This window comes from Hypomesus transpacificus, chromosome 7 (genome assembly GCF_021917145.1).
Source record: "Hypomesus transpacificus isolate Combined female chromosome 7, fHypTra1, whole genome shotgun sequence".
In the NCBI taxonomy this organism is placed as follows: domain Eukaryota; kingdom Metazoa; phylum Chordata; class Actinopteri; order Osmeriformes; family Osmeridae; genus Hypomesus; species Hypomesus transpacificus.
In genome coordinates, this window is record NC_061066.1 from 2,219,832 (window position 1) to 2,243,342 (window position 23,511).

The window sequence follows — 23,511 nt, forward strand, 5'->3', positions numbered from 1 at the left end:
ATCTCTCAGGCACAAGACTAGACTCAACCTAGAAGCATCATAGGATCTCTGGCAGGGGGATCTATGGACTGCATTGTATGACAGGCTTTGTATTGGGGTGTTGTGCTTGCTCTGCTGGCTGACTAGAGGCCTGCTGATTGGCAGCGCCTCGTTTCAGTCAGACGTGATTGGACAAGCATGACCACATCTCACGAGTCTCCATCCAGGCCTCCACCGCTCCCGGGATAACAGGCCTCCACCCTCCCCTGAGCGGTCACATGCCAGACCCGGGCTGAGTCACTGGCTCACCACGCCGACCTTCAGTCAGTGTGATATACGACTGGAATGACTTATTGAATTGAGTCATCGGATATCTGTCATGTCCCGAACACCATGAGAGTAGTGGGGAGCGTGTGTGTGTGGGTGTGTGTGTGTGTGTGTTTGTCTGTATCTCTGTCTGTTTCTCTGTGTCTGTCTGTCTGTTTCTCTGTGTCTGTCTGTCTGTTTCAGGGCTGCTCTTCAGGACGGGTGTTTGATAGAAGTCAGCAGAGCGAGGGCTGATAATGACTTCCTCTCTCCTCTGTGTTGTGTTTCCACTCTGCCTCATTTGGCCATTGTCTCCTCCCTCCATTTGGGGAATAACAGTCTGCTTGGCATTTGGTTGTGTCCCAGGTTGCATAGTTTCATGTGCTTTTGAGCCACTTTGCAGCAGCTCTCGTACCGCGTCGTAAGTCATCAAGGACCCCGACTGCACGGTTCAAACAGTATGTCAGCGAGCCCAAGTAACGGTGTGTATTTTTAGCAGACACAATGACATGGTGGTACCAGGTATGAGTTTGCTCTCTGGCCCCCACAGCGTTCTCACACAGAGTCGACGACAGTCTGGGGACGCTTGTTTTAGCCCCCCATGTGATGTCTTCTGAAGTAGCTGAAGAACATGACATGTACGATAACATCTCTTTTTAGAAAACTGTTTCTGTTTCTTGCTGTCTATGTCTGTCTCTCTTTATTTTTATATATATATATTGTTTTTCTCAAACACACACAGACGCTGAACACAAACTCTGGCTTCTCTGTGTCCATCTAGATTGGACGCTGTCTTGTCTGAATTATATTCTGGATTATGATATTTACTCTCAAGTGTGTCTGGATTAATGTGGGTCAGCCTTTAAAAAGGGTTGTGTGTAGGGACGTGGTGTCCTCAACCGTGAGCAGTAGTGTTTGTGTGACTGAAAGGATATACACCATGTATGAAATCTTGCACTGCAGGTGTTTACCACTAGAGGGCTCTTATGTTCTTTCAAAGGACCACCTCTGTTCAGAAGCTGAAAAAGCTGAACTAATCACACCCCCGCCTGTGCCTGTCTCCCTGTGTCTTCATCTCTCTTTCTCTCTGTCTTTATCCCTCTCTCGCTCTCTCTGTCTCTGTCGCTCCGTGTTTTTCCGTCTCTCTTTGTTCTCTCCAGCTGCCGTAGTCCCCGGTGATGAAGCTGTCCTTTTGACCCCAGGGAGGATGAGCCAGCGCCAGGGGAAAGAGCGAGAGAAGGAGAAGGAGGCGGGGCTGCAGACCCCCAGCAGAGAGCTTCTCGCCAGCCCCTCATCCCTCAGCCCCGGGGTCAGCTACAGCCACGGTAAGACCACTCCTAGATCATCTCCCCTCACACACCTCCTCCCAGATCATCTCCCCTCACACACCTCCTCCCAGATCAGCTCCCCTCACACCTCCTCCTAGATCAGCTCCCCTCACACCTCCTCCCAGATCAGCTCCCCTCACACACCTCCTCTTAGATCAGCTCCCCTCACACCTCCCAGATCAGCTCCCCTCACACACCTCCTCCTAGATCATCTCCCCTCACACACCTCCTCCCAGATCATCTCCCCTCACACACCTCCTCCCAGATCAGCTCCCCTCACACACCTCCTCCTTGATCAGCTCCCCTCACACCTCCTCCTAGATCAGCTCCCCTCACACCTCCTCCCAGATCAGCTCCCCTCACACCTCCTCCCAGATCAGCTCCCCTCACACCTCCTCCCAGATCAGCTCCCCTCACACCTCCTCCCAGATCAGCTCCCCTCACACCTCCTCCCAGATCAGCTCCCCTCACACCTCCTCCCAGATCAGCTCCCCTCACACAGCTCCTCCCAGATCCGCTTCAGTCTAATACTCTGATAAACCTGGGCAGAGAGTTCCCCTCCTGTAGGTTCTCCTGGAGCTCCTGGAGAGCTGTTCCCTGGAGGTTTACACTCCACCTCTGCTCCTGGAGTGCTAACCTCCAGTAGGTTTTCATTTCAACCCTTATCCAGCAAACCAATGTATGGACCAATAGGAGGGTAGATATCCAGGAGTGGGGTTGGTCAACCCTCACCTGGGCTCCTCCCTGCAGACCACCCTTACATTGTAAAGAGAAAGCTGACCCCATGTCAGTCCTATGTGGAGCAGCATCAGTGCTCTCTGAGAGAACAGGTTTATTCCGGAGCTCTGCGGTGCTGCTTGTCTCACAGCGCCCTCTTGAGGTCAGTAGGCTCGCCTGCCTTTGGTCCATCTTGTGTCAAAAATACAGTAGCGGTAGTAACCCCATATGGGACTGCATAGGTTGTCATTACTTTGAGTACAGAGGTCGTCTATGAGATGAGGGCCTGTTTGTGGCGGATTCACTTTGAAATACACGTCGGGTATTTTGGGTGGTAGAATTCTTTTGGGGGTGTTTTGAGTTTTAAAGGTCTCAGTATTGGTGGAGGCTTTTTTAAGGTTCCAGTTCACTTATGATTTCAAAACTGTAATACTTTCATAGCAACTTATGTTGGTTATGTGGCACATTGTAAAAGTTCAGTTGGTGTTCAGTCAATTTAATAATAACATAAAAAAATCCACAAAACATAATACATGTGTGTGTATATATACATTTAAAGTTAGTTTATTTTTTGTGATAATATCAAGAAAAGGTTTATTTGCGATTTCCAAAATAAGCCAAATAATTGCCACTAGAGGGAGCAAAAATATAAATGAAAGAAATGGTTTTGTTGGCATCCTTATGGCTCCAATATAGACACAGAATCTTTTGTTTCACAGTGAAGGTAAACGCCTTGATGAGCCCTTTCATCGTGATCTGTTTACGTCAGGCTCCAAACAGCACGGCTGTTGTTACGATCCCATTCTGAACAGGAGACATTTGAATGTTTCTAGGTCAATGTCAGTGCCAGATTTGTCAACAGCAAAGCACATCTCCCTGCATTGTGTATCTCTATTCTGAAAAGCACAAGGAGTGCTTCATACTGTGGAGGGTTCTCCTCAAGGTTGTTGTCAAAGCTTCTGTTGATCTCCTTCCTTCCAACAACATCCTCCCTCCCTCACCCCTCCCTCCCTCCTCACCTCTCCCTCACGACTCACCTCTCCCTCCCTCCCTCACCCCTCCCTCCTCGCCTCTCCCTCACCCCTCCCTCCCTCACCCCTCCCTCCCTCCCTCACCCCTCCCTCCTCACCTCTCCCTCACCCCTCCCTCCCTCCTCACCTTTCCCTCACCCCTCCCTCCTCACCTCTCCCTCACCCCTCCCTCCCTCACCCCTCCCTCCCTCCTCACCTTTCCCTCACCCCTCCCTCCCTCACCCCTCCCTCCCTCCTCACCTTTCCCTCACCCCTCCCTCCCTCCCTCACCTCTCCCTCACCCCTCCCTCCCTCACCTCTCCCTCACCCCTCCCTCCCTCCTCACCTTTCCCTCACCCCTCCCTCCCTCCTCACCTTTCCCTCACCCCTCCCTCACCTCTCCCTCACCCCTCCCTCCCTCACCTCTCCCTCACCCCTCCCTCCCTCCTCACCTTTTCCTCACCCCTCCCTCCCTCACCCCTCCCTCCCTCCCTCACCCCTCCCTCCCTCACCTCTTCCTCACCCCTCCCTCCCTCACCTCTCCCTCACCCCTCCCTCCCTCACCTCTTCCTCATCCCTCCCTCCCTCACCTTTCCCTCACCCCTCCCTCCCTCACCTTTCCCTCACCCCTCCCTCCCTCACCTTTCCCTCACCCCTCCCTCCCTCCTCACCTTTCCCTCACCCCTCCCTCCCTCCTCACCTTTCTCTCACCCCTCCCTCCCTCCCTCACCTTTCCCTCACCCCTCCCTCCCTCCTCACCCTCACCTCTCCACTCTCCCTACAGTTTTTGAGCCGTTCTTCAATCCCCACCTACTTGTCACCCTCCACCCAACCACCCACCCCTCCAGCACACAGTTCATTGAAAGCATTAAGAAACATGTCACTAGAATCCAGTTATTCAGCTCGCATGCACTCTATGCAGAGTTGGGTCTCCATGGTAACCCAGAGTAGCCTTCCTTGTTTCCTGCAGAAAGGACAGTGAGGGAAATATGATGTTGTGACACTGCAATTCAACGTTGGTTGTCATGAATGGACTGGAAGCCTGGTGTCTATTGTGAAGACATTGTTGTTTCCCTGTGATTGTACGGCATACATACAGTAGTCATGTGGTAGCGTAGCTCACCTTCAGTCCTGATGCATTTCTGTGCTGTGTTATACATGGTTACTTGTTATAGATGAAGCTGGTTGTGTTCAGTCATGTCAGTCTCCTGTAGCGTTAGGCAGCGTTCTGCAGCAGCAGGGGGGCAGGCCTGCTGGGGGGGTTCTACCTGACCCTGCTGACCCCAGACTCTGCCACGCCCATCATCCACACGCTGTCTTTAAACGTCTTGTACAGACACTGCAGGTAGAGGCCAAGGGTGGAAGAGAGAGTGAGAGAGAGCGAGAGAGAGCGAGAGAGAGCGAGAGAGAGCGAGAGAGCGAGAGAGCGAGAGAGCGAGAGAGAGAGAGAGAGAGAGCAGGTGGGGCTAGCATGGATTTAGGCTCAGCCTCGGGGATTACGTCCTGTCAGCCAGGGTTAACGACATGGTCCATCCTTCCTTCACCAATCACAGCCCCGCGCTCCTACTTCCTTCCTGGCCTTCCACCAATGGGAGGGCGGGGAGCGGGAGCTGGAGAGGCTGTGGGGGGAGGGGGGGGGGGGGAGAGGCTCAGGTTGTTACTGGTGGGTGGAAAACAAGGAGGACATGATGGAGGATCTGGGGGCCTCAGGCCTTGGCCCGCGCTCTGATGTCCGTCCGCTAGACCTGCGCTACTGCCGGACGCACAGACGGACGTAACATGGATGTATAGATTTGCCGGTTCACCGATAAAGCTTCTGTTTTTGTGGGTTGTCGCAAATTGTCTCATCATGGCTAACTTCAAGGAAGGTACGGTTGGGGTTGTGAATGCAATCTGTATTGGCCTTTAACGCTCGTGCTAATGAGAATATCCATTATTTAGCAGTAAAAAAAATCAACGTCAGCACTATGTGTTTAAGTTTATAGCTTGTTTGTCGGATGAAATCAAGTTGAGAATCCCCCACACACTGTGCTGTGCTTTAGCATACTTTAGGAAGTATGTGTGTGTGTACGTGTGTGTGTAGCTAAACCATTGTGTCATTATGAGGATAGAATGAAAGCAAAGCAAAGACCAGCCAAACACTGCTTAGGTTTAGCCGTACCAACCCGAATCTTGGCGCTAACTTCACGATAACCCCCCCTCCCCCCCCCCCCCCCCCCCCCCCCCCCCCCCCACTGCATTCAACCGAAGTAGAGGACACCCTTAGGAAGGTCCCTGTCCATGCCTCCGCAGAAAGCCTCTTTGTCCCAAGGCTAATCCCTGGCTTACAGGGTCTCAGGCCATTTTAGATAAGATGTCCAGCACATCCAGATACCATTCGTGGGCTAGCTTGACATGCTCTCTCCCACATCGTTTTGGCTGGTACAGTGTCCAGATATTGACATTTTCTATCTTTAGTCCTGTGGGGCACCTGTGAGCTTGTGGTGTAAAGGTGATCGAAGCTAAGAAGCCTGTTGGCACTGCGAGTGTTAGGGAAGGTTTCTGGGGTTTGGATCAGTAACAGTGAGATAAAGAGACGTGGAGAGACAGTACGTGAGTTTGGACTCTGTCTGACTGACTGTAGATTTATCATATCGGTCTTTAGGGTTTAGTGGATGACATCCAACATTTTGGTGTTATTTGATCAGTAAAAATGGACGGCACAAGATAGACGTTACTAGTCGTAGCTGTCTTACTTCAACAGTTCACCGGCTGAGAAGCAGAAACCAGCCAGGCACTCCAGGAATGAGCAACACTCCTGTGTCAGGTTACTGGTATAGAGAGCAGCCATTGATGCTTAGTGGAGGAGAGCAGTCATGTGACTGGCTGTATCAGCAGCATGGTTCCAACACCTGATATGAGCGACGGGCACTGGAGCAGAGAGATCACATGGGTGAATCCATCCTCTCAACCGGGCCACATAGTTGAGATTCAGTCAGGGAACAGGTAGACCATCTATAACATCAACATACATGCTGACAAACTGGCATTTGCTTTGCTCTTAATGTTGAGATGGTTTGTCCGATAGACCATCATTATTACCTCAAAAATTATAAAATGGACGATACCAATTTCTTAAAAAGTCTAGCCTAGTCTGGTAGGTAAATGTTCAGAGAGTAGAGCTAAACATGCATGACCTGCAGACTCGACCTTGGGGGTTAACAGATTGTTGCCCACTGGGTACAATAGGTTTACATTGGTCGTCTGAGGTTCTTTGCATGCTCAGTGGTCAAACCATCTACTCTGGTCACAAACCCATAGCAAACCCTATTTGACCTCACAGATTAACCACAAGGGATTACTGTGGTTGTGAGCAAACTTGTGTACTTCAACAAGATGGAAACTCAGCTTTTCCCTTGTCTAGGTGTTCTCATGCTACCTGGACCTGATCTTGTTACATTCATTTGCAATTGACCGTGGCCAGCAGCAATGCACCAGATGCATTTTTCGTGGGGATATTATAACTTTAATAGTTTGCTTTATGTCAACATGGTTTAGAGTTGATAAAGCAAAAGGGTGGCGTGTTCATCCTCTCTAATATTTAGCCACATTAGCCTGCTGTGACATTGTTCTGTCCAGCTAGCTTCGGGCCTGCTTGAACAGGAAACGTTCCTCAATGACACAATTGGCTGCAGCATGCCAGGATCAGTGAAATATGTCGTGTGGAGAGAATAAAGTGGACTTGTATTCCAGTATGCTACTAACCCAGCTACTGGTGTCTAGCCCATGTGTATCTCCACAGCACTGGAGCAGACATTAGGGGTAGTGTTACTCAGGTGGTAGGATAGCATCTGTGGAGACACAATGGACCCTGCTCATATTTCAGCTGCATCCCACAGTGAATACATTCACACAGAATGCTGGGGAGTGTTCCCACTCTCACCATAGAGCGATATGTCATGTTTGTGCTAGCGCTATGGGTTGTCTGGCTGTTCTTTATTGTGGGTAGTTTGTTGACTCTGTAGAGTGGTTACACAATGTTTGAATGCAAACACCCCTGGCTTGGGTTCTTTAATTAGTCTTAACAAACACTGTCCTCAAATGAGAGTACATTGCAAGCTGTCTCTTGACCTTTCCTGGCTTCTCTTACCTTCATACATGTTTGGCTAGAAAACCGAGTAAACCTCATGGGCAATGAGAGGAACAAAATAATCAAACTTGTGACTTTAGCTCAACTCTTGAGTTTTTTTTCTTCTTTTTTCTTCCAAGTTGAATTTGTGTTCTGTGGTCGAAGGCCGTTCAGTCTGACATGACCCATCTGAACTTTCTTTTGCTGAGGTAGCAAGTTAATTAGGCCCGGGATTTGAATTAATCATGCGCCAGAACATCCAACTATAATTACCTGTGCTAATTAGTTCATTCGATTCTGGCAGCCATTGGCACAGATTTATCTGTTTGCACTGTAAGGCGTTTTTAAAAAGGGTTGCCAAGCAACGCCATGACATCAAACCACCAAGTAGTCGCTATCAAGAGAGTTCCGTGTTCTGCCTAAGCACACAGCCACGGATGGAGCCACGCCATGTCCCTGACAGGCGATAGCAAACCCTGCTTGGGCGGATGCCACTCGGGTGGCGTTGTTGACGGAACAAACCAGTGTAAATGTGGCGAGGGTGGGCGGCCAAGCCCAGACGCTAGCTTGTACGCAGGGCAGGTCAGCTGAAAGGGACCCAGGGACGCTGGAGGACTGGGGCAGCCAGGAGATGGGGTTTCACTGATAAGGACTGCAGGCCGTCTCCTTTCCGCAGAGATAACCACCGCTGCCCTGTGAGACTCACTTTCACCAGAGTGACTTGAGTAGTCGGTTTGAGAACACACTAGCATCTTGTTGTCACATGCTTTCCTTGTGTGGACCCAAAGTGCTCTCACGGGATGGTGTCTGTCCTTAAAAGAAGCCCAATCTCCTCCAATCTCCCTTTCTGCTTCCGACCCGTCTGATTGGTTCCACTCCGGATTGCGGTGTTAGACCGCAGTCTCCCGAGGGAGCGTCACCATCGATCTGCTCCCAGCTGTTTCCTCACCGTGCATCCAGTCTTGTGACTGGATATCCCTGGGCCTTAAAAACATTTACATTTACAATTTGCCTCAGAGGTCACAACTGAGAGTTTAGGATGCTGTTGGTTTCATAATCGGAAAATATGTTTCAGGCTTTCCTCGTAAAAGTTTTTTTTTTATTTTATTGTCACGTGAATATCTGTGACAGTGGGAGAGTCCTTCCAGGGGACAAACAATCCTTTCTGCCGACTGAATCGGTGTGTGTGGTTGGTCAGATCTTGGCTTGGTCTCAGTGTTTCATCCAAGAGAGGCTTCATTCTATCCTCATAGGCAGCGACGATAGATAGTGTGTGTGTGTGTGTATTGCTATAAGGGTGTGTTTGATTTGTGATGCTGTGTTGGTAGACTGAGAAGGGGGGTAGAACCCGAAGAGTATCTGTGTTTCTGTGCTTTTAGAAGAGCAGCACTGAGGGAGGGGTACATTAAGATGGAAGAGGATCAGCAGATACAGACACAACGAGGCACAAAAGGGAAAATACGGAACCAGTGAATAGTTACTGAGAGAGTGAGAATACAGGAGAAAGAAATAGGAGAGGCGAATGAAGGATGTCAGTGATGTATCTCTATATCTTTTTTTAAACACCATTATTAGTACCATAAGAGAGGAGGAGAGGGGAGAGCGGTGGAGAGGCTGTGCGGGAGGAGAGGGGAGAGCGGTGGAGAGGCTGTGCAGGAGGAGGAGAGGGGAGAGCGGTGGAGAGGCTGTGCAGGAAGAGGAGAGGGGAGAGCGGTGGAGAGGCTGTGCGGGAGGAGAGGGGAGAGCGGTGGAGAGGCTGTGCGGGAGGAGAGGGGAGAGCGGTGGAGAGGCTGTGCGGGAGGAGAGGGGAGAGCGGTGGAGAGGCTGTGCAGGAGGAGGAGAGGGGAGAGCGGTGGAGAGGCTGTGCAGGAGGAGGAGAGGGGAGAGCGGTGGAGAGGCTGTGCAGGAGGAAGATACGATGACACTCCTCCACCCTGTACAGAAGGAGGGGGCGGGGCTTCCCTGATGCGTCAGTGTAGTACTGCCTGCTCCCTCGCACTTTCATCGCAGACGAGACCGAGCGAGAGAGAGAGAGGGAACGAGGATAGAGGACAGAGAAGGGAACCGAAGCGTGCCTCGTTGCTCCAGTGCCTAGAGACCGAGCTGCCGTCCTGCTGTGCTGTGTGTGTGGGTGTGTGTTGTGTGTGTGTTGGGGGTATGTGAGTGTGGCCGGCTGTCTGACTGACTTGTCTGTCTGTCTGGTCGATTGACTCGCCGGCTGACTCGCGGCCGTGGACAGCAGACCGGAGCATTTCGTGGCTCACGCCCTCCGCCCCCGCCACCCCCCACCACCCCGTCCCGGCGCCCCTCGGCGGGCCTCCTGGTCCCCGGCAGCCCCATGATGAAGGAGGAGGGAGTGCTCTGCCGCCGCCGCTTCTCCACGTGCGGCGGGACCTCGTCCGTGCGCCCCCCCCACCCCGACGGACGCAAGCTGATCCGCAACGCCTCCTTCGGAGGCTATAACGACCTGTCGCCCATCTCCCTGCCAGGTTGGTGTGTGCTGCCCCCTCCGCTAGCGCCCTCCCCTCCTCCCCCACCCCACCACGTCGGGACAGAAGCCTGGTGTGGTGCTAGTACCTGTACTTAGCACCTGGTAGCTGACTAGAGCCGCAGCACTGTAGCTAGTCGTGTACCGTTTGCTAGCTCCCCTGGAACCGTAGAATCCCGACCCCTGGATAGTGTTCTGTGGGGGGTTTATGGGAACAAACTTTGTAGTTCTCTCGTAGAAGTGTTTCTGCGGAGTGTCGGGAACGGTGTCACAGGACATATCCTCTGAAGCTGTTGTAGTTGTTATTGCTGTGTTCTTGTATTTCCAAGCTTTTAGATTGCATACCATCTGTGTAACTGTGGCTGCTTTGAGGTGATTTCAAGCTGAGGGAGAGACTGAGGGAGAGAGAGAGAGAGAGTGAGAGAGAGAGTGAGAGTGAGAGTGAGCACCATCAGGTTCTCCTAGCTGTCAGCTCCCAGGCCTCGTCTCCATTCATCTTGATTTGAGTCAGCTCAGAACGCTCTCGGCCAAGAGCTGACAGCTGTTAGAAGGACTGCCGATGGTGGCTGCCCGCCCTCCCTCCCTCTCTCTCTCTCTCTCTCTCTCTCTCTCCCTCCAGCTTTGAACCTGTCCTTCTTTCTTTCACTCTCTAAATCCCCATGCTCTCTGACTGGCAGCCTTCCGTTCCGTTCTCTAGCTTTCACACGGTCTGTCTATCTCTCACTCTCTCTTTCTCTCTCTCACTCTCTCTATCTGTCACTCTCTCTCACTCGCTGTCACTCTCTCTGTCATTCTCTCTCTCTCTGTCTCACTTCGTTTCTTACGGAGGAACGTCCTCCTGTCCTTTTCTCGAGCTCTGAGTGAGATGTTGTGATAGTGTTCCCACTCTGCATGGGTGTGTGCCAGTCGGGTCTGAGGTTTTGCAAGTCATACTTTTCACTCAGAAAAAAGACTAATAAAAGGTTTTAAAAAAAGGATGACACCTCTGTCAGGAAATGACAAGCAGGATCCCACAATGTATATGTTCTGTTGCATCCTAATGTTTACCAAGGCTAGTGGGTCAGTCCTGCCTCCCTCATGACACAGCCTGCTGTTTTGTTGCCTGTTGTAACATGGACTGCGCTATTAATTCAGTGTTTCCCTCCTAGGAATTCCTAGTATTTTCTTTTTAGCAGTGGGGGCAGGTCTGTCCTATCAACTCCCCCCCCCCCCAAGCCGAAACGAAGTTCACTATATTTCTGAGCAAGTTAATTTAAAAGTCTACTGCCTAATAGCTAATGCAATATTGCACGTATTTTTGTTCCTATTTCTCCTAAAGCAATAAGGTTAGGCTACTGAAAGAGACCCCTTCTTCTCATAAAGTATGTTCTAAATGGCAATAAATAATGGACGTAACTGATTGTAAATGGTCAGTAGCCTAGCCTATCGATTAAGGTAGGCCACTCTAAAGCCCGTGTTCACTGTCTGCTTCCTTTGATCTTGACCTATAGGCTAAGCATTCTGTAGCAAATAATAACAATAAACCCACTATGAATTACATTATGTTAATGCATTGTAACTACTTCAGCATACTAATGCACCTAAAATAGAAACGTGAGCAAGGGCGTTCAGCAATCGCTATCGAATCAACAGCCCACGTGCAATTGAGCTGGCGGGGCGCCACGGCAAAATCAACATAGAGGAAACACTGTTAATTAATATTGCCATTTACTTTGACACATCAAGGTTGGACCTCTGCTCTGCCCCCTTCCACACACACACACACACACACACACCTCCCCACTCATCTCTCAAGGTTACCGGGTGCTCACTCTGCCCAGGAAGGCTGTTGAAGGAAGGCTGTTGAAGGGCCAGTGACTTGGCAGCTTAACATGGGCACCTTTCTTTAAATAGCCTTGCATGTTCCAGACCACGGCATGGCTCCTATCAGCGTCCTTAATGCCTGGGACCTCCGCACACAGCCGCTTGACTGGAACACCACCCCCCCCACCCACCCCCCCCCCCCCCCCCCCGAGGCCTGGGACCTCCGCACACAGCCGCTTGACTGGAACACCACCCCACCCACCTCCTATCAGCGTCCTTAATGCCTGGGACCTCCGCACACAGCCGCTTGACTGGAACACCACCCCACCCACCTCCTATCAGCGTCCTTAATGCCTGGGACCTCCGCACACAGCCGCTTGACTGGAACACCACCCCCCCCACCTCCTATCAGCGTCCTTAATGCCTGGGACCTCCGCACACAGCCGCTTGACTGGAACACGACCCCCCCCCCCCCCCCGAGAGATTAAGCGCCGTCTTCCTCCGGCGGCCACACCGGGGGTCGGAGCGGAAAGAGGATCGGGTTCAACAGGTCCAGTTTTCCCAGACTCCTTTGTTGTGGTTTGATTGTGGACGCTTGCCTGGATCATGGCTGGCTGTCAGACGGACGGATGCACGGGGTTTAGGGGTGAATGAATAGAGGCCGATTTCAACTGAGGGGGAAGGATCTTCAACTGCTGGATGGATGTGGTGTGGCCTCAGGGTCACTGTTACCATGGCAGCATGTGATTACACGGCAGTTCAATAATAAAAAAGATATTTGATTGTGGGGCTGTATCAGTCACAGCAGGGGCCTTTTGAAGTTGAGAAAAGTAGTGCATTGTTCCAAACTGACCATGCTACTACGACCCAGCAGAAGATATGAGTGTGTGAGACTCAAGCAAGCATTCAAGCCTCTTAGCACCGACTCCGATGAAGCGACAGAAGGATGTGGTTGAGTCGAAGGATGAGTAATGGATAGGATGGGAACAGATGGTACGAATAAGAGAGAGAGAGGCTGCACCTCAGTAACTGGAAAAGCACCTGCTCTTGTTCAGCTCCTACCATCATCAACGCAGGGTATCTGCACTCTGCTTCCAGCATCCCTATGACACACGCTCACACAAACACGTGCGCACACTCATGTTTCAGTCGAGTGAGCGTTGCTGACAATGACCCCCATTTTGTCATTGTCATGCCAGTGGTTGCCATGGCATTCTCTCCTCTCGCCGAAATGCATCGTTCTCTGAGATGGTCGTTTTAGAGTTCACAAGGAAAAGACGACTTGGACTCAATTCTCCATGGAAACTGTGTTTTTTCTTCAGCTTGCTTGGTGTTTTTCTAGTCAAGTAATCCTGCTTTCAATTAATATCAAATGATAATATTAAGTTTCACAGAGGGGGAAAAAGACTAAAAGTAGATGTGTGGGGTAAGGATACATTCAAAGAGATAACTAGAAAACGACTTAAAAAAGAAAAAAAAAATGATTCTATTTGAGTTGACTGTCCATATACCCGGTTCAGAAAAGGATTGATCTCCTCCTCGCAGCGTTTCTTCTTAATCCTGGAGAACAGAGCCGTGACGATGGCAGATGAAGAGGACCCAATGAGAGCTGGAGAAATGACACATCCTCAGAACTCATCTGACAGTGTTCAACTTGGAATCATCCAAACGGCAGGCACAGTCATTGCTCTCTTCTCTTCCTTCACTTCTCTGTCCATCATTCTCTCACTCTCGCTTCCGCCCCCCCTTCCCTGGTGTTTTGTCGCATAGCTGGGACCGTGCAGACTGATTGACTGTTGCTGCAGTCATGCTTCTTTCACAGAGGACACGTGCATGCTCACACACACACCCTGGTCCGCAACTCAATATCGTTTCATTCATCCAACTCCAGCCCAGTGCGGTGTATCTTGGTGGATTGCTGCCAGAGAGTCAGAGAGCTCTGCTGTAGGAGCTTAAGAAGCAGCCTTTTCTGTCAGCACTTCCTGTTTCCACAAGTCATGATTCTGACACGACGCCTAGCCAAGACAGTTGTCCATGACTTAGGAGGTTTAACTCATTTGAGACTTTCTCCCTCCTCCACTTGTCTCCCTCCTCCTTTTCTCTCCTTCCTCCTCCTCCTCCTCTTCTCTCCTTCCTCCTCCTCTTCTTCTCTCCTTCCTCCTCCTCCTCTTCTCTCCCTCGTCCTCCTCTTGTCTCCCTCCTCCTTTTCTCTCCTTCCTCCTCCTCTTCTCTCCTCTCCTCCTCATCTTTCCCTAGTCTGTTTATCATCTTTCTCTCCAGTTCTCTTTCTAATCCTATCTTTCGTCTGTGAGCAACGGCTCCCTGGGTTCTGAGTTCTGCCTGGGTGTGTGTGTGTGTGCGCATTTGTGCGTGTGTGTGTGGCCGTGCTCGTTTTTAGACAGATATCACATGGATGCTTCCTTAACAAAAACGTGACGTTGAATATCTGGGACTGTTTCATTACGACACCTTGTATTAAAGGAAGGAGGAAGTCACTGAGTCAGTCAGCCAATCAGCACATGAGTCATCATTAACCTTTTCAAAAATATCCAACTGACAACACCCACCTACCGGCTGAATTCCTTTTGCGCTCCCCTCGGGGGAGCCACCTATGGCATTGTCACGACGGAGGGGGAGATGACAGGCTCTGGAAGTTTCTATTATGAATCCCTCTCCAGGCTGGCTTCTGACCTCACGGAGCTCTGCTGGGCGTGTGGCAGCAGGGCTGCCGTGACATTCAGGAGACGGGGGGGGGGGAGCATGGACCAGACCATCTGCGTGTGTTGGTCAAGACCTGCTCTCGGCTGAAGGCCACATTCTGCCTCCAGCGACTCAGAGCCAGGACCAAGACCTCTGCTGGCCATCAGGGTGCAGCAGCTTCTAATGAATAATACAACTATATCGGCGCTGGTTCGGTTCCTACTGTGCAGCTTCTCCAAATAAAATACTGGAGATGTCTGTCTATGTTTAGGTCTGTGTTGTGATGAATGCGATGCGATGCTTTATCTGAACATATTTGAGGGGCAGTTTGATTTCAATCCAGACAATGGACTGACAGGACAGTGCCTCTCACCTGGGCCTAGCGTCACTCACCTGGGCCTAGCGTCACTCACCTGGGCCTAGCGTCACTCACCTGGGCCTAGCGTCACTCAGCTGGGCCTAGCGTCACTCAGCTGGGCCTAGCGTCACTCACCTGGGCTTAGCGTCACTCACCTGGGCCTAGCGTCACTCACCTGGGCCTAGCGTCACTCACCTGGGCTTAGCGTCACTCACCTGGGCCTAGCGTCACTCACCTGGGCCTAGCGTCACGCTCCCTCCTGGCTCTTCCTGTCCATCACGAGCTCACTGCCTCACATCCTCTTCATGTACAAGCTGTCGTCAGCACCCTGGGTTTGAATACATGCCCAGCCCTTTCTGTAATCTCCCTTCCATCTCTCTCTACTGATAAGGATGGATGTCTCTACTGACACTGATATGGATGTATGTTGGGTCCCAGTCTGGTGTTTCTATGTGAGGTGGTCTTGATCCGGCTGTGCGCCCGTCTGAGTCTTGACAGATGCTATTGGGAGGGTTGCAGACGATTGCAGTCTGCTTCTCAGACGATGCATTAGACTAGTTATTCCAACCATGTCCAGACAAGTCATGTTGTTCCATCGAGTAATAGGATGACTATGAATAATCCTTTTTTCTATTACATCAATTGTCAAGCAGTATTAATGTCCGATTCAGAACATTTGGAATCAGACAGCCGGTGGATTCTGGATGGATACAGATGAATCATGTTTGTTTTATAGCAGTGTTTGATGGTAACCGTTACGGTCCGAATGATTGAATGTAGAGTAATTTAGGACCTGACTGATTTATTTGGCTAACCCTGGCTTTTGAAGGCTCTCAGCTGCCAATATATTTCTGGATACCGAGCCCTTCCATCATGGTCTGTGTGACTGATGAACTAGGGGAGTGTGGTTTCTAAGAGCCAAAGCACCAGCTAATGGACATATTTTGACTTTGCAAGCACTCCTGAGTGCTTCATAAACCAGTTATCTTGCTCTGTCTAGCACTAGGAGGACTGCGCTAAATCCCTGTTTATAGCTGCCAGAATGTGTTAAGATCCAGCCTGGAGTTTATATTGATTTATTCTGTGTAAGTGTTATTTCAGCAGTGTTACCTTGAAGCTGTCTCCAAATAATTATGACACGGAAGTGCATCAAAGAAATGGCCTGGTGAAACTATCTCTGGAAATGTTTTCTCAGGCTGCTGCTGTTTGTGATAAAAAAAAAAAAAAGTTATCAACTATGCTTGTCTTCATAGTTTTTCTTTCCTCTGGTGTCCGTCTTGCCTTCTGCGTCAGACTGAAGTGTCAGTGTCGCTTCACATCAGGCGCCAACGGGTGTCAACCACGGTTCACATTCTCTGTGCCGTTGTCCATCTCAACCCATCTCAAATGTGTCATTTAGCATTCACCACACTGCCTCGCCACCTCGCTCCACACTGGGCTCACTAACCGGCCAGATATGCATGTACCAAAGTACAGAACCAACCTCGTTTGGCTGAAGATACCGATGCACGTTTTGCTTGGATGCTAACGAGACATTGTGTGGAAATGTGATTGGGGTGAAAATGAGCCAGGGACGGATGAGTTGTGCTGGTGGGGGTGACAGCAGGTCTGAATGTGACAGACCAACAGCGTAACGAGACGTCTTTGAAAACCAACAGTATGTACCGTTCAAACATCAGTTAATCTCGTTAAGCTGTGTGACTTGTTCTTTCGCAGAGAGCCGATGAACCATCTGCACTTTGAGTCGCTCATTAGAGCTCATTAAATATGGCTTGTGAACAGCCATGAAATATTCAGAGCTGGGTGTTTTCAAAGGGCCCACAGGGGTCGTCTGCCATGTTTTCACACTCTTGTTGGACATTCCCCTCTCCAGCACATGCATCGGGTGAAGCATACTTCTAGACGGTCTGATCGCTCTGTGGGGGGGTGGTGGGGGTGGGGGGTTGGCGTACGCTCCACGTGTGTGTGTGTGTTGCAGGCCCCGTGCCGATCCTTCTGTGTGCTTGTTGCAGGTTTCGACAGGGGGAAGGAAGACCTGCCCTTGCCGCTGAAAGAAGATTCATCCCACTCTATATCGAAGAGCAAGGTACCGTCTTCAAACACGCCGGAAGCTTCCACTTCTCCCCTCATCCTTTTCCTAGACCCTGTCTCCCCTACAGAGTGCACTCCTCTGTCCTCCTTAAAGTAGAAACCAATCGATACATTTGAAATAAACATCACCCCTTCCCCTGTGTTAGTAATCGCCTCCCATTAACGGTTCACCCCAGTCACTGATGGGCGCGTGTGGAAGCTGCTTCTGGTGAGACGTTCACGTGTCAACAGAATGTGGAGACGCATCCATATTGAACAGATGTGTTTTCTCAGAGAAACACAAGCTGCGTAGCCAACCCCTTAAAGTGTCACTGCAGCAGCAGCCTGCGGTGCATGGAAGACGCCCTCTGGCTTTTTAATCGTAGCATGAAGCTAGTTTAGCCAGCCTGCCGTCGCTCATGTCCGTGTGTGCGGGCTTCCTGAGTCATGCTCGAGTGGGTCGAGTCCGGGTGGACTTTTGATTGCATCCTCATTAAGAGTTTGTCGTCGGAACAGACGCACTCAGAGCCATCTCTCTCTCTCTCACCTTCCTCCCTCCCTTCATCACTCCCCTGTGGGGGTTTGGATTCGCCCCCGTGCTCCACAAGCACCACGGTTAATCAGTCTGGATGAGCGAAGATGACGACGACCACATTTCAAAGGTCCCTACTTCAAAGACACTTGAGTCGCACAAATTGAGGCAAACGGCATGCGTTTTAAATCCCTATATTCAAACTGTCCTCGCTAAGAGAAAAAAGAGGGAAAAGAAACACGTCTTCTTTACATATTTTCATTCCAAACTTTTGAGTGACGTCTCAAAGAGCTTTTAAAAACATCCCTGCTTACGTTTCGGTAATGGGAAGTCAAAACTGTCTTCACCACAAGCATTGAACAACTGCCACCGTCTATGGGCACGCAGCCCTCCCTACACTCCTCCCAAATCAATGCACCAATCTCAAACAGGAAGTGCAATGTCACTGAACACCCCCCCCTCACACCCACACGCGCACAATACACACACACACACAGTGACAGGGATGGAGGTTGTTGTCTCTGCATTAGCTGCTGGATATACCAGCCTGACCTTCTGGAGTTCTGGTCCCTCCCCCGGGGGAGATCCTGCCCTCCATCCTGGGGAGATCCAGCCCCTAACCTGTCCTCCCCCAGGGGAGATCCAGCCCCTAACCTGCCCTCCATCCTGGGGAGATCCAGCCCCTAACCTGCCCTCCCCCAGGGGAGATCCATCCCCTAACCTGCCCTCCATCCTGGGGAGATCCAGCCCCTAACCTGTCCTCCTCCAGGGGAGATCCAGCCCCTAACCTGTCCTCCTCCAGGGGAGATCCAGCCCCTAACCTGTCCTCCTCCAGGGGAGATCCAGCCCCTAACCTGCCCTCCATCCTGGGGAGATCCAGCCCCTAACCTGTCCTCCTCCAGGGGAGATCCAGCCCCTAACCTGCCCTCCATCCTGGGGAGATCCAGCCCCTAACCTGCCCTCCCCCAGGGGAGATCCAGCCCCTAAGCAGCCCTCCCCCACGGGAGATCCAGCCCCTAACCTGCCCTCCCCCAGGGGAGATCCAGCCCCTAACCTGCCCTCCATCCTGGGGCTCACACTCCTGTCTGCAGTGCCTCTCTGAAAGAGAGCCTTCAGCCCTGGAGCCGACTCGAGGAGTCATGGGTTAGAACAAGTCTTAATGGAAGGGGTTGGATGTGGAGCACAGACAATGATGAGCCTAACAGCCTAGGCTTCTACAGGGGCTGTGTCTCCGAGGGATGATGATCATCTACTCTCACTCTCAAAGAGCACGTACTCTGTACATGACTATATGAAACTTTAGTTTGAGTTTTCTTGCCGTTTGAAAAACAAAGTACTGGTAGGTGTACGTTCCGGGTCCCTCCCCTCTACTGTTTCCCAGCAGTCTAGCCAGAGTCCTGTACCTGGTTATCAGGTGGTCCTTGTTATGCTGAAGGTCTCTCTGAAGGTCTCTCTGAAGGTCTCTCTGAAGGTCTCTCTGAAGGTCTCTCTGAAGGTCTCTCTGAAGGTCTCTCTTCTCTGTCCTCCCAGTCAGAGACCAAGCTGTACAATGGCTCTGACAAGGACGTGTCAGCCTCCGGGAGCAAGCTCACCAAGAAGGAATCTCTCAAGGTACTGACCACACACACCCATGCAACGGCTTTCAAACTTCTGTTTGGTTTTCAAACACGAGGTCTTGAAGCTGGACAATACGATACACCAAATCAACCCGTTTCTCAAACTTCAATTGGATTTCCAAAGGCAATTTGTAAAGTTCACAATAGCAGCTGTGACGACCGCCCAAGGAAATCATGCCTCGCCATTAAACCGAGAAGGTTTTCTCCCGATCAATATAACCATTCTAATGTATCAACCAGAAAGTCACGACTGCTAAATGGCTGGCCGCAACACTTAGAGGTGGCGACTGAAATGAACAGCAAATATAATGAGTGTTTTGGCCTATGGTTCCTGTTTAAAGGCAGCCGTGTGGAATGCTGTCTGGCCGGTCTGAATACTGATTAGGCTCTGTCTCACAGCCCGCTGGGGAGAGACGCCATTTTCAACACCTCTCCATTTAGATGTGGTCTCTGACTTAGAGTTATGCGGCGTGACAAAAGTTCCAAATACAAGTTTAATATTGAGGTTGTCTTTAAAATAATGGTGTTCAGAGGGCATTGACGTTCTGGAAGATGTCTGGTGAGGTCAAGGAAATAGGTTGGTTCTTAGTAAGATGGAGGGTTGTGAGTGGTACTGTACAGGAGCTAACGTCCTAGCTGTGTGCTGCCTACAGGTGCAGAAGAAGAACTACAGGGAGGAGAAGAAGAGAGCCACCAAGGAGCTGCTCAGCACCATCACTGACCCCTCCGTCATCGTCATGTCCGATTGGCTCAAGGTCAGTTTAACAAGAACTACTTGGTGCTAAGGTTCCAGGATGGCCTGTTTCGATCTGAAACATTCAACAACTCAGAACATGCCTCGCTAGTCTGCAGACGCTTCCAGTGAGGGGATCGGCCGATGAATAACATAAAACCAGCTACTTCCTTGTGGGTGTGTCATTTGTATGATTTCTGTGTGTATGCATTTCTAAACGCAGATCCGGGGCACGCTGAAGAGCTGGACCAAGCTGTGGTGCGTGCTCAAGCCGGGCGTGCTCCTCATCTACAAGACCCACAAGAACGGCCAGTGGGTGGGCACCGTGCTGCTCAACGCCTGCGAGCTCATCGAGAGGCCCTCCAAGAAGGACGGCTTCTGCTTCAAGCTCTTCCACCCCCTGGAGCAGTCCATCTGGGCTGTCAAGGTACGGGACGGCCAGGCCGCTCCGCTGGGCCTCCCTGCCCGGGGTTTATACCGGGGAGGGAAGCTATGAAGAGGGGGGGGAAGTGATGGGTTAATGCAGTGGTTCTCCAGGGACCCCCTGTCCTGCATGTCTTGGTCAGTCAGGTGTGTTGGAGCAGGGAAACATCTAAAACATGCAGGACCGGGGGTCCCTGAGGACCAGGGTGGAGAACCACTGGGTTAATGGAATACTGGATTTTCAATAAGGAGTGATTGTCTGAGGCAGAGTTGTGGAGCAGTTAAGGGACTGATTGTGGTTGTCTTTTGTAAACCTTCCTGTCTGGATATCTCTTCCCCGGGTCCTGTGCACAGTATGGGCTGTATCTCGTGTCGGTTCATAGCTGATCCATGTTCGGATGAGCATGTGTCCCGTGCTGTAGCCCTTTCCTCAAAGGGCCTTTTCACAGCTTGTGTCCTCTCCTCTAACCCTGTAAGACCCAGTTGTAAAATGACAACGTCACTTTCAGCTCTCCAAAAAACACATTTGCAAAAGATTGTTGAACGACCAAATGTACATAGCCAATGGGTCCTATTGTGTTGTCTTGCAATGCCATTAGATAAATGTGGTCTTTCAAAAAAAAGAAATAAGCAAATAGAGAGCTAAAAATGACTTTGTAATTTTATAACCAGGAGTCTTACAGGGTCCACAGGGCCTCTTCACAGATGGGAGGGACAACACAGGAACAGAATCAGATTAGTGGCAATGTGTTGATGGAGGACGAGTAAAGATCATCTCATCTCATAAACCTTGGTTGTAATTGTTCACCTTTAAGTTTGTGTTTGGCAGCTTCCTTTTAATCCGACTCTTTCTGTCTCTCTGTGTTGACCTTTGTTAGCACATGTACACTCCTTTACCTCAGGTACAGGCCTTACGGTGTACTGTCTTGTCTTGTTGCTATATTGCATATCAGTGAGAGTGCTCTGACGTGTGTGTGTGTGTCTGTGTGTGTGTGTGTGTGTAAGCAGGGTCCCAAAGGGGAAGCCGTGGGCTCCATCACCCAGCCATTACCCAGCAGCCACCTCATCTTCCGAGCTGCCTCTGAGTCTGATGGTAAGAGACAACGTTCTAGCAGCTTCTCCTGGGTTCTCATTTCACGTGTCTTGATGCATTTCCCCTGGTGCAGAAGCCTCTGTTTCTGCCTGTCCTTGTGTGTCCTTGTTTGTGTGTCTGTGTGAATGTCACTGTGTGTCTCTCCTGTCCCTGTGTGTGTGTGTGTGTGTGTGTGTGTGTGTGTGTGTCCAGCGTACCTCAGTCATATGATCCACATCAGTGAGAGTCTAAGGTGGTGTCCTGTGTTCCAGGGCGGTGCTGGATGGATGCTCTGGAGCTGGCTCTGAAGTGCTCCAGCCTGCTGAAGCGGACCATGATCCGGGAGGGCAAGGAGGAGCTGGCCAGCTCTGGGGAACACTCCCACATCAACTTCTACAGCCTGCTGAGAGCCCACAACATGCAGGGCTTCCAGTGAGTCCGGCCCCCCTGCTCTCTCCGTCAATGGCACCCCCCCCCCCCCCCCCCCCCATGGAGTCTGCCCCCCCACCACCAACCCCATCACCTCTCTGCCTCTCCCATCAACTCTCTCCCCCCCCTCCCTTCCTCTACTCAGCCTGTGTGAGGAGAATACAGAGTAGCAGAGTGTAACTGGTCGAGGGTGGGCGTTCTCCCTCCTCATGGAGTCAGAGGGAACTTTCTTCTCGAGGCTTTGAACTTGTTGAGTTGTGGAGGAGCGATGCTCTGGGGTCCAGGCCCTGGGGGAGCTCTCCGGCTGCTCTTACCACTATGTTCTGAGGAGACAACCCAGGAGATCTGCTGTTATGGACTGGCTGGGCCAACTGCAGAGCTGATCAATGCCTGCATGTTGCACTGTACTGTTTGGGGGTCTTGCTGTGTTACTGGGCTGTAGATGTAGCTAGATGGGTAGTATGGCTAGATGGATCATTAGAATTGATCAATGGTTTGACAGGTACTTTCCCCTCAAATAGTTTGCGTCATACAGCCGTGTATCAAAAAAGTGAAACACAAATTGTACACAAGTGACTCCCAAGACAAGTGAAAAGACGAGTACCATAGGCTGTGGTGTACTACCCAGTGATGTGGCTCTGGTGCGAGTGCCATGCTGTAAACACCGAGCCCTCCTCCCTCCCCAGGTTCAACGACAGCGACCAGTTCAAAGACCCGGACCTGTACTCGGACAAGTCCGACCGGGAGAACGAGCCGGACCACGAGGAGTCGGACCCGGAGGGCCTGGAGAAGAGCGAGGAGAGCGACAGCGACACGTCGGAGCGCCAGGACGACTCGTACATCGACCTGGACCCCAACGAGGCCCTGCGGGAGACCCCTTACCTGGAGCAGTCTCACGAGGAGCTGGGAGAGGTGAGAGACACGCCCCGATTGGCTCACAGCACTGAGGCTGCATGTGTCGGCGATTGTTATTGGCTGCTTTTGCGCTCGAAGGAGGAGCTTGGGGGCGAGGCGTGAAGAGACACGCTCTGATTGGCTCGTGTGACGAGTATAATAATCGACTAGAATGGGTCGAACTCACTCGGTATAAATACCAGGTGAATCTTTGTTTTAATCGAGTTGGAAAAGTAAAGGGCATCGGATCAGCTTGAATCTAAATGTCGGGGATAGAGGTGTTTGTGTGCCTGCGTGCATGCGCGTGTGTGAGAGGTGTATTCGTGACTCACCAAGTCCATGTGCATCATCAATTAGAATGAAGCCTCTGACAGCCCCTCTTTCATCCCCACAACATAGCTCCTCCACACACACACACACACACACACACCCTCCTCAGGCAGCATCGCCCCCCAACATCCACAAAGACAGAGCCTACCTCCCCTCCCAGCCCCCACCCAGCCCGGCTTCATAACAACACTTGTCTGTCAACACACACAAATGCCAAGCAGACGAGCCTGCTTGGCTCATCCTTGAAAGGACTCTCACTGCAGTGGAGATGCTTCTGGGAAGTAGAACATCCTCTCGCTGGGTGAACACACGAGCGTGAAAGCCAGCAAGAAAACACGTTTAACATGTGTGTCGTGAAGAAGCGTCAGAGGTTTTTAAAAAAAAAGGGTCTTAATATAATGTACACATCTGCATGAAATATTGATCATTTTGCGCTGCCTCCAGAAATAGCCGTGGTAGGGCCCAGTGTCAGAGAGAACTTTCTGGAGGTGTAGGGTGTTAGAGCCGGAGTGAGATGGTGTCAGTCTGGCGTGTCTTTATTTAACTTCCTTACTCCCTGAGGTCAGGAAGCGTGGAGGAGGGTGGAACGAGATCATCAGCTGATGGGGCGACAGA

The 23,511-nt window shown here is 51.1% G+C and overlaps 1 protein-coding gene across 4 annotated transcripts in view; it reads left to right on the forward strand.

The window, feature by feature from the left end:
• The window catches only part of osbpl8 (oxysterol binding protein-like 8), a 61,520-nt gene that overhangs the window by 29,010 nt on the left and 8,999 nt on the right, over window positions 1-23,511 (forward strand). For 3 of the 4 annotated variants that reach the window (XM_047022776.1, XM_047022777.1, XM_047022778.1), the window contains 8 exons: window positions 1,446-1,610; window positions 16,810-16,883; window positions 18,930-19,010; window positions 19,669-19,770; window positions 19,972-20,175; window positions 21,180-21,264; window positions 21,516-21,675; window positions 22,359-22,584. In XM_047022776.1, coding sequence (XP_046878732.1) covers window positions 1,446-1,610; window positions 16,810-16,883; window positions 18,930-19,010; window positions 19,669-19,770; window positions 19,972-20,175; window positions 21,180-21,264; window positions 21,516-21,675; window positions 22,359-22,584 — 1,097 coding nt within the window. Of the gene's footprint in view, window positions 1-1,445; window positions 1,611-9,302; window positions 9,938-16,809; window positions 16,884-18,929; window positions 19,011-19,668; window positions 19,771-19,971; window positions 20,176-21,179; window positions 21,265-21,515; window positions 21,676-22,358; window positions 22,585-23,511 lie in introns of those variants that run through there. The other variant, XM_047022779.1, reaches the window with a different exon arrangement.